This window comes from Raphanus sativus, chromosome 4, assembly GCF_000801105.2.
Source record: "Raphanus sativus cultivar WK10039 chromosome 4, ASM80110v3, whole genome shotgun sequence".
NCBI lineage: Eukaryota > Viridiplantae > Streptophyta > Magnoliopsida > Brassicales > Brassicaceae > Raphanus > Raphanus sativus.
Genome location: NC_079514.1, coordinates 45019079 through 45029814, shown reverse-complemented (window position 1 = coordinate 45029814; position 10736 = coordinate 45019079). Strand labels below are relative to the sequence as shown.

At 32.5% G+C, this 10736-nt stretch overlaps 1 protein-coding gene across 1 annotated transcript; it reads left to right on the top strand.

Moving 5' to 3' along the window:
* The first annotated feature begins 882 nt into the window (after nucleotides 1-882).
* Nucleotides 883-4933, top strand: LOC108853053 (PH, RCC1 and FYVE domains-containing protein 1). Its single transcript, XM_057007338.1, has 9 exons — nucleotides 883-930; nucleotides 1124-1210; nucleotides 1348-1437; nucleotides 1523-1609; nucleotides 1697-1786; nucleotides 1885-3876; nucleotides 3960-4106; nucleotides 4187-4575; nucleotides 4647-4933. Exons 1-9 carry the CDS (start codon nucleotides 883-885, stop codon nucleotides 4840-4842), a joined length of 3126 nt encoding a protein of 1041 aa, XP_056863318.1. The 3' UTR covers nucleotides 4843-4933.
* The last annotated feature ends 5803 nt before the right edge of the window (nucleotides 4934-10736 follow it).

Here is a 10736-nt window from a genome sequence, read left to right as displayed (position 1 = left end):
CGTTCTAACTAGCTTCATCATTTGCTATTTTGATTTGTATTTATTGTAATTTCTTTTAACATTATAAACTTTGTACATCCTTTGAAGATGGGATTCCAATGCAGACCATATCCACTGTCTTTGAAAGAGCAACGAACAGCTCCTTTTAGACTGTTAGTTCTGCTAATACTTTTGTACAAAATTGTTCTATCACAGGCGTAATCTAATTAATATCTGTTTTATTAATATAAATTTGAAATTTACGAAAACACAAAAGTGGTTGCACGAAAATGCTAATTAAATCGAAGTGACAAAAAGTGAATTTAAGCTGAGAGTCAGTGCCAGCCCTAGTAGAAGCTGGAGAAGCATGTGCTTCCATTTTTATATAAATGATATATGTTTAGGCCATTTCTCTTTGAAATCTTTAGTAACACAGAGCTTAATGTTTAAAGTTGAATACTAGAGATTGTAAGGTTCGAGCTTCTTTCTCGTCATTAACTTTTTCTGAGTGTGTTTAATTATTAAATTGTTAGCCCGTAACTATAATTTGCTTATATCCCTCTGAGTGTGAAATGTGGAAAGAGAAGGAGAAGTGAGCTAAAGTCTGAGGTTATTTGCATGGGAGCTTCAAACACTCCTAAAATGTCGATATTCTTTTGAAACTGTCCTCTCTCTCTTTTATTTTAAACCAATCTCCTACTTTTTAGGATCATTATTCACATTCAACCTAATTTTCATCAAGTGATCTATTTTCCTAGTGGGTTTCGAGAAGAAAAAAAAGAACTGAATGAGCATACTAGCGGATCAAGTAGGAGAAGGAATCGAGGAGGGATGCATCCATGAAGACAGATCAGCTGATGCTTCTTGAAGTTTTATCCTTTTCTTCGGATATTCTCAGATGGAATGGCGGATCCTTCTAACTATGTCAATCACGACCGTGACGTCGAACAAGTTTGTTCTCCACATCTTATCTTTTTTTTCCTCTTTTCAAAATCTTCTTCTGAATGATTTTCTTGATCTTCTACAAGAAAATAGATATGAATCAATTGTTGGTATTTCAGATTTCTATAGCTAGAAAGAAAGTGATAAGAGTATATGGTTTACATCATATGATCAGTAATTGTTTTTTTTTTTTTGCTTGTAGGCACTCATAACTTTGAAAAAAGGTTGTCAATTACTTAAGTATAGTCGGAAAGGGAGGCCTAAGTTTCGATCTTTCAGGCTTTCAAGGGTATTTTTCTACTCTCTTTCATATATAAGAGTGTATCTTACACTCTTCTTTAATCTGCTAAATTTGTTTTGTTGTCACGCTTCAAGAACTATGCGATATATGCTCAATGTGTTTTTTTCCTTGGGGGTGAATGATAGGATGAAACAACATTGCTTTGGCTCTCACACGGAGAAGAGAAAAGTTTGAAGTTATCTACAGTTTCGCGACTTCTCCCTGGACAAAGAACTGTGAGTGTTTTAGTTTACAAATATATATAAATGCTAACTGATTTGTATAATTGATTTGTTTGTTTACAATACATATATTATATAGGCTGTTTTTCGAAGATATTTACGTCCAGAAAAAGACTACTTGTCATTTTCTCTTATATATCACAACGGAGATAGATCTCTTGATCTGGTTAGTAATTAAAAAATTAATAATATTTCTGTTTCATATACTCTTAGAAAATTAGTATCACAACTTCATCTAATTTACACTCCACAGATTTGCAAGGACAAAGCAGAGACAGAAGTTTGGTTTACAGGACTTAAGTCTTTAATTAGAAAAAACCATAACAAGCAAGCTAGAAGTGAGGTCCCTGAGGTGTGTGAATAATTTGTATTTATATTATATATCATACTCAACGTAACGTATATAACATATGCTATTAACACTCCCTTTTGATCATGCAGATACATGACAGTGATATTTTCTCTGCTGGTCGTCCTTCAACTGCATCATTAGAATTTATACCAAACAATACTCGCAGAGGAAGAACGTCCCTTGATTTAGGACCCCGTAATAACTCTCCAATTCCTCACAGAGACTCAGATGTAGGTCCGGAACGTGTAAGCATGCTAAGGCCAAGTACTGATGGTTTTAGGATTAGTGTCTCAAGCACACCAAGTTGTTCTAGTGGAGGGTCTGGTGGTCCTGATGACATTGAGTCTTTAGGTGATGTTTATGTCTGGGGTGAAGTTTGGAGCGACGGGACATTGTCATCATACAATGGCACCATGAATTCAAAAACCGTGAGAACGGATGTACTGATTCCAAGACCCTTGGAATCAAACGTCGTTCTTGATGTTCATCAGATTGCTTGCGGCACAAGGCACATCTCTCTTGTGACAAGACAAGGTGAAGTGTTTACGTGGGGAGAAGAAGCTGGAGGAAGGCTTGGACATGGCGTTCAAGTCGATGTCAGTCGTCCGAAACTCGTTGAGTTTCTTGCTTTGACCAACGTTGATTTTGTTGCTTGTGGAGAGTATCATACATGTGCTGTATCTACCGCTGGAGATTTGTTTACTTGGGGAGATGGAATCCATAATGTTGGACTATTAGGACATGGCAGTGATCTTAGTCACTGGATACCAAAAAGAGTGTCTGGTCCTGTTGAAGGACTTCAGGTCTTGTCTGTCGCTTGTGGCACGTGGCACTCTGCGCTAGCGACTGCAAATGGAAAGCTATTCACTTTTGGTGATGGAGCGTTTGGTGTTCTTGGACATGGAGATAGAGAGAGTGTTTCATATCCTAAAGAAGTGAAAATGTTGAGTGGCATTAAAACCATGAAAGTAGCTTGCGGCGTGTGGCATACCGTGGCTATAGTCGAGGTTATCAATCAGACCAGTACGAGTGTATCATCAAGAAAGTTGTTTACTTGGGGTGATGGTGATAAAAACAGGTTAGGACATGGGAACAAAGAGACTTACTTGATTCCAACTTGTGTCTCTTCACTAATTGACTACAACTTCCAGCAAATAGCTTGTGGTAATACGTTGACAGTTGCACTAACTACGTCGGGACATGTTTTCACTATGGGAGGAACTTCACATGGTCAGCTCGGTAGCTCTAATTCAGATGGTAGATTGCCTTGTTTGGTTCAAGATCGATTGGTCGGTGAATTTGTTGAGGAAATTGCGAGTGGAGACCATCACGTTGCTGTGTTAACATCTAGAAATGAAGTCTTCACTTGGGGAAAAGGCTCTAATGGAAGACTAGGACATGGTGACACTGAAGATCGAAAAACGCCAACATTAGTTGAAGCTCTAAAAGAGAGGCATGTGAAGAGCATATCATGTGGTTCTAACTTTACATCAAGCATATGCATGCATAAGTGGGTCTCAGGAGCTGATCAATCAGTTTGCTCTGGTTGTCGTCAACCATTTGGTTTTACAAGAAAGAGACATAACTGTTACAACTGCGGTTTAGTGCACTGTCATGCTTGTAGTTCCAAAAAAGCTCTGAAGGCAGCACTAGCTCCAACTCCAGGGAAGCCACATCGTGTATGTGATGCTTGTTACACTAAACTTAAAGCTGGCGGGGATAACTCTAATGCTGCTAATAGATATAACAAAACTTCTAGCGCGGCAAGACCAGTCAGAGAAACAAGGTCGTCAAGGATTTTATTGTCCCCAAAAACTGAACCAGTCAAGTACTCTGAAGTTAGGTCATCAAGATCTGAATCTTCTATTGTCAGATCCTCACAAGTCCCAGCTCTTCAACAGCTTAAAGATGTTGCATTCCCCAGCTCCCTTAGCGCTATGCAAAATGCTTTTAAGCCAAATTTAACATCAAGAAAAGGAGGAAGCCCTCCACGCAGTTCTGGATTTTCTAGGAGCGTGGTTAATAATTTGAAGAAGACAAGTGGTAAAATAAACCAAGAAATGACAAAATTGCAGAGCCAGGTTTGTATTATTATTTCAAAATTCTCAAATTTATCACAAAAGATTAATCTCAATAAACTAAAGAAAAATCTTGTCCACTTCAGGTTAGAAAACTGAAACAGAAATGTGATAGTCAAGGCATAGAGATTCAAAGATTAAGGAAAACAGCAAGAGAAGCTTCTGAATTAGCTATAAGGCATTCTTCAAAGCATAAGGCAGCAACAGAGGTCATGAAATCTGTGGCTGAACATGTAAGTTTCTTATAAAAATGTTCAAAAGAATTATTAACTAATCATTTTTTTAATTGACCTTTCTTTCATTTTTTTAATAGTTGAGAGAGTTAAAGGAGAAACTACCTCCTGAAGTATCTAAATGTGAAGCTTTTGAATCCATGAATTCTCAAGCTGAAGCCTATCTAAATGCGAGCGAAGCAGCTGAAACATCTCAAGACACAACCCTTTCTGAAAACTCACAAGACCAAAACATAGAAGAACAATCATCATCATCTAATGGAGGTGCCATGATGTCTCAAGAACCTTCAAACACAACAAATACAAATTCACACCTGTCGGATTCAAGGCCAGCAGCAGAAGCTTCTTCATCATCATCTCCATCAAAATCAGGAGGCAAGGAGCTTATCGAACAATTTGAACCTGGTGTTTATGTTACTTATGTATTGCACAAAAACGGTGGAAAGATCTTTAGAAGAGTTAGATTCAGGTATTTAACTGGATCAAAATTTTCTCTCTTCTTTGTCTTAGATTTTGTAAATCATTTTGAGTTCTTTGCAGTAAACGGAGATTTGATGAGCATCAAGCAGAAGAATGGTGGAATAGCAAAAAAGATAGGCTGCTTAAGAGTTATAGTCATCAGGTTTCATCATCAAGTCCTATGGCTAGTGAATCAGTTCCTACACAAACTTCAGCTCAACCACCAGCTTCGCCGACACAGCCAAATTCTGATGATCAAGAAGAGGGTTCAAAATAAGTTCTTGACAGCTAGTTATGTGTATACTAGTAATTGACTTAATAGATTGGAAAACAAGGCATCATTGCATGTCACTAGTGTAGATCTGAGTAACCCAAATTAGATACAGATTTAAATGTTTCTTTGCAGTCAAGTTTCACGGTTTCAGAGTGGTAGGTTTTATTCCTTGAATTTCTTAGGTGGGAACCAAACAAAGTCTGTTACCAGTGGATCTTTAGCAACACCGGGTGGGTACAGTTGCAACTCTTAACCACTGGTTCCCTGTTTTTGGCGACTTGCTGCTTTCATGGTTTAATATAACCGTGATGAACCCTGGAAAAAAACGGATATTCCAGACTCTAACCATTTCAGTCAAGCTAAACATGACATAAACAAGTGATCATTCCTAGATACAACCACAATTTAGTTGTAATATTGAAAAATATCTGAACTATTTTAGAAGTGCCTAAATTTACATATATTGTGATGGAAGTGTTAGTCAACCACTCACAATTCACAAAGCAAAAAACGATGCCGCTTGATTAAAAAAAATAAAAAATCTATTATATTAAAAAAGAAGTCATGACTTCTCATCCATTTGTGATATTTAATAAAATAGACTCTTAATAGAAATCACAATTCATTCATTTATTAATGATATACATAGATATATTTGTTTCCTTAATAAATTATAAATTGATATTCCTAGATTTTCTCTTAGTTACATTCAAATAATTTTTTTTTCAAATCTATTTATTTACTATATAAATATATATTTGTATTTATTTAAAATATTAATGTTATAATTCGTTTTTCACTTTACAAATCTTTTAAAAATTTAATTAATTTCGTAATTAATAATAGACTAGATGTATATTTTATTTTTATTAAAATAAACATTTTAAGTATCTAATTAATTTTCTAATTATATTAAATCCATGTACAATTTTGTATCAGTTTGTGATATAAATTTATATAACATTTTTCAATTAAATCTTTGATCTATAACAATTAAGATTTGTTAATATTTGTATCACATGATTGAAAAATATGTCATCAATATGAACAATAAGTCTACAAATCTATACTATTAAAGTAAAATACCTAATAGGTATTTGCCCTTAGTTTTTGACTATTATTATATTTATGCCACTGCAAATGTTTCCATATATATATCAACCAATTTATTCAGAGAATTTAATGTATCTTAAACATAAATCTTTTAATATTTTGTTAAGATTACATCCTATAAAAATAGCAACTAAAAATTAATGAAATCTATATAGTTTTTAAATTAAGTAAAAGGCAAGAATTATAGTACATTAATACCATGTATCTTTCGGTTGTTAAGTCTTAATAACCAAAATTTCGTTTATGACAATATATTTTATGGATTATAATATATTTCAACCTAATTAAGTTTCATATAACTAAAATTCTGAATTAACATTTAACACAATATAACCTTCGTGTAATCTCAGCCATATAAATAGTCATGCATTTCTAACTTTCTAATCTTCACCCTTCAGATCTTGGTTCCCAACCACTCGCCCGAGACCAGCAAACAAAAATCAACACAATTTGTATCCGGAACTTACAGTGGACTCTCTTATTAATCCAGGTTCTAGGACTTGGAACTCACAAGCCATTCGGGCCTTGGTGGACCCTTTGGATGCGCAGGTTATCGAAAGTATACCTCTCAGTAGATTTTGTATGGAAGACAAGGATGGCTGGCATTTTACTAATAATGGTAAATATACGGTTAAATCAGGATACGAGGTGGAAAGGATTTACCCAGATAAAGAAAAACAACCAGTTTTCAATGGTCCAACGGTGGACGCATTGAAGGCTTTTTGTTGGCAGGTTAAATGTCCACCAAAGATGAAACATTTTCTATGGCAGATTGTATCGGGGTGTGTTGCCGTTAAAAAGAATTTAAAAACGCGTGGGATGCAAGGGGAAATTAGCTGTGATCGATGTGGGAATGCAGAGGAGTCCTTGAATCATGTATTCTTTGAATGTCCTCCAGCGAGGCAAGTTTGGGCTTTATCAACGATACCGACAAACCCTGATATCTTCCCAACAGAATCATTATTCACTAATATGGATCACTTATTCTGGAGAGTGTTACCCAAGATGAATGATTCCCAGTTTGCATGGATACTATGGTACTAGGTAGGACCTGCGCCTTGCACAGGGTGAGATTGGTTTCTAAAATTTTAATTTAATTTTAACATATGTTCTAAATTTGTAAACATAGTTTATGGATCGGTTATGTAATAACATTCTCAACATATTTTTGTTCATAATTATTAACTACAGATGATAGACATTTATTTTTAACTACGGATGATAGACATATATTTTTAATTTTCATCTATCTCTTCGTTCGAAAGGTACATAGCGACCTTTTGTATACATTACACTACTTGAGTGATTTTTGTTCGTTAATGAAATAATAAACCAAACTTTCATTTCGGTTTGGTCTTCTGACCAGTGTCTTTGTTCTATTTAATTTTGGTTTGTGTAGATCTATCTGAGGGAGCTTTGAACAAATCAGTAACAAAAAATCAAATACAAATTCCAAGACAATCTGAAGCACTGACTGGAATCAATCAAATCTTTGATAGGTAACATTAGGTTACATGTATTTTGTATTGAAAATAGTTAAACTATAGATAGACTACCATCGAAAATAGTTACATGATACGATTCTATAGGTTCTATAGTATAAAGAGAGGAACATTATGCATAACTGAGATCATGATATTGAATTTTAGGTTAATTGGCAAATATGATTAAATAATATGATTTTGTGGTTCTATAGTATATCATTTATTAGGTTCGTGAATGTAAAATATTATACCATAAAAGGATAACCAAATATCTATATTATTAAAACTGAATTATATTTCAGTTTTGTTTAGAAACATAGATAGTAATATTTAAAAAAATTAATTATGTTTGGAAATAGGTATAGTATTCGGTCGTTTTTTTGCTTCATTCGCTAATGTCATTTTTCGTAATTTCAGTATCACACGGCTTTAACCAAAATCGAAATCAATAAAATATACATTATCAGTTAACTTACCATGTTTATCTGCTAACCAACTGGTTTGTTTAACTAAACAATTAAAAAAACATCGTGTACAGAAAGTCATTTTAGATATGGAAACAACTAAAATTTGACTTAAGCGTATATCTCGAAAAAAATATTATTAAATTTGAATCAAAAGTGGATAAATATCCAAAAAAATTTATCATTCTGGTATCTAAATAACCAGAACCAAACATGATCTGATCGAAATATTTCGGATATTCGAATGTATTTGAATCATATATACTTGAATATGTTATCTATTTTTATAGTTAATATCCAAGATATAAGCTATCTTAAAGTTGACTAAAATATTTGAAATATAAAAAAACACCAAAAATACTTAAAATATATATTTCTTCTCCATCCAAATATTCAAATTAAACATATTTTTAATTTAGGTAATTTGGCTTACATTACTCAAATTTACATGTTATAGTATTTTTATTTTTAGATTTAGGGAAATTTAAAGTATATAAATTTTAAAAATTTAAAAATAGTTTAAACGGGTTATCCGGACCCGCAAAGATCTGAATTAAACCGGAATCAAAATTTATAAATAGCCGAATAGAGCTAGAATCTTTAAACTCAAAAATCTCAAACTTGAATAAATTTTAACGAAAGTCGAATGGGTACCCAAATACCCACCCCTAGCTTAGTCAATATAAAATGATCAAATATTACAAATATATAATTAAGTATAAATAAATGAAAACTAAAACTGAAAATTAATACATGTGCGGTCCTACGGGTCAAGATCTAGTAAATGTTAAATGTGGGTCTTCTATGTGAGGGGCATATTGTGTAGACAGGCTTCAAATCGCCAACAAATTAAATCTAAACCTGCCATTTATTTAAGTACTGGATCTCAAAAAAAGTTAGAGACAAAAGAATAGAGAGAAGATGATATCGTTGAAGCACTTCCATCACTTATATTTATATAAGTTTCAAATTATTTCTTTATTAAATGAGATCAATATATCAAATATACGCTCGATGATACTGATTGGCAAATTGCAAGTTAAGATTTCTTCAAATGTTTTTGCTTTCGGAAGTTGATAAATACGGCTGAATACTGTTTTAGGTTAATATTAAAAATTTGAATCAAGGATTTCGTTTGTGATGTAAAGATTAAGAAGGTAGTATAAATAACGGCAATCAGCACTAATTTTATCTCCACATAAAATTTTGAGATTGCAATCAAGACTTTCCATATACAATACAATATTGACCTAAATAATAATCTAAATTTGAGTGGAGATTAATATATTGATAAAAAATACCATTCACTTATATTCTAAATCATAAATGCATTAAATTAAAGATCATAACTTGCAAATCACGATTATGAATTGATACCATAAAGTGTATCATTTACATTTAAATATATAGAAATTTGATTTCAAATAAATTAGTTTATCTGTGAAAACATTTCAACTTAAATTGTTCTTATATTTTTAATGTTGGAAATTAATATTCTATTTTCTGTAATTTAATTTTTGTTTGCATTGTAAAATAAAATTCACTATAAGAAAATACATATACAAAAACTACAAAAGAGATTTTGCAGGTACAAAAAATATTATAACATGGGTTTACTTCTTTTTTTTTTGAACTAATAATAATGATGAACTAACGTAACTAATCGATTATTTCATTAGTTTATACCAGTACATATAAAATCCAGAAGACGAACCTTCAATGGTTGTTAAATATGTCCCAAAACTATGGAGTTTATTACTCTTTCAATATTTCTTACCTTCTTTTGTTTCCAAAATTATACCTGCGAAATCTCTTTTGTAGTTTTTATAATATTTATAAACTAATCGATTATTTCATTTCAATGAAATATTTAGCAACAAAATAAAACAAACTAAACAATGGACAATAAATAACTAAAAAGAATGCTTTCAATAGTTTAGTCCTGGCAAGATAATTTAAACGGTACATAGTTCATCAATTAGAATCTTAAGATCAAATGCTAAAAACAACAATGGTACAAATCAAAATATGAACGATACGTTGCAAAGGCTTTATTATTCAGAAACTGAAAACCAAAATAAAATTCGAATTAATATGCAACTCACATGAAAAGGCTCTTCTTGGTATCCTGAAAAACAAATCCTGTCAATGTAGTTTGTGTAAGCAAACATAGAAGTAAAATAATTAACAGATGAAAATGTTCATATATGCTTACTTGTTTTTGAAGGCTTCTATTTCTAGGAGTTCAAGGTCAAACAAAATGTGAGAACATGAAGCTTCTCGTCTATTTGAAGTCACCTGCTTATATATTTGAATCAAAAAGAGAAATCAAATCTTTTTTATCCTTGTTTCAGAAAAGGATCAAACTAAGAAACCAAAACCTTTTTAAATGTCGCATTTTGTCCTCCTGCAAAAATTTACCATATGAAAGTGTTAGTTGTTTGGTTAGACAGGGCTAAGTTGATATAGAGCATATTGCAATAAACTAAAAAAAACTTATTTTTGCATCCATGAAAAAATATTATAAAAGTTTCTACACCTTTAGCCTAGTATTGCTTCCAAAAACTTTTTACATCTCTTTTTCACCTTTGAAATGTTTCAACTCAGATATTGAGTGCATAGAACTCATTTTTTGTTAGATTGCATACCGGTTCGAACTTGGTTGGTAATGATGCTGAGTAAATGAGTTTAAAAGGTCATATATAGTCAGGCAACTTAGGGTTTAGGCACACAAGAATTACCAGAAACAAATATTCAGTAGTTTACCCAAAATTTACGCTATTACTATATTTAACTACACGCATTATCGCCTTCCAAAATTTGGTTAGTACTATAT

What these genes read in the sequence shown, in the direction of transcription:
- LOC108853053 (XM_057007338.1), top strand. Translation starts at nt 883, where the DNA reads ATGGCGGATCCTTCTAACTATGTCAATCACGACCGTGACGTCGAACAA. An exon ending in GATCTTTCAGGCTTTCAAGG is followed by an intron (nt 1,211 to 1,347) that starts GTATTTTTCTAC and finishes GGTGAATGATAG; the next exon opens with GATGAAACAACATTGCTTTG. An exon ending in GAGATAGATCTCTTGATCTG is followed by an intron (nt 1,610 to 1,696) that starts GTTAGTAATTAA and finishes TACACTCCACAG; the next exon opens with ATTTGCAAGGACAAAGCAGA.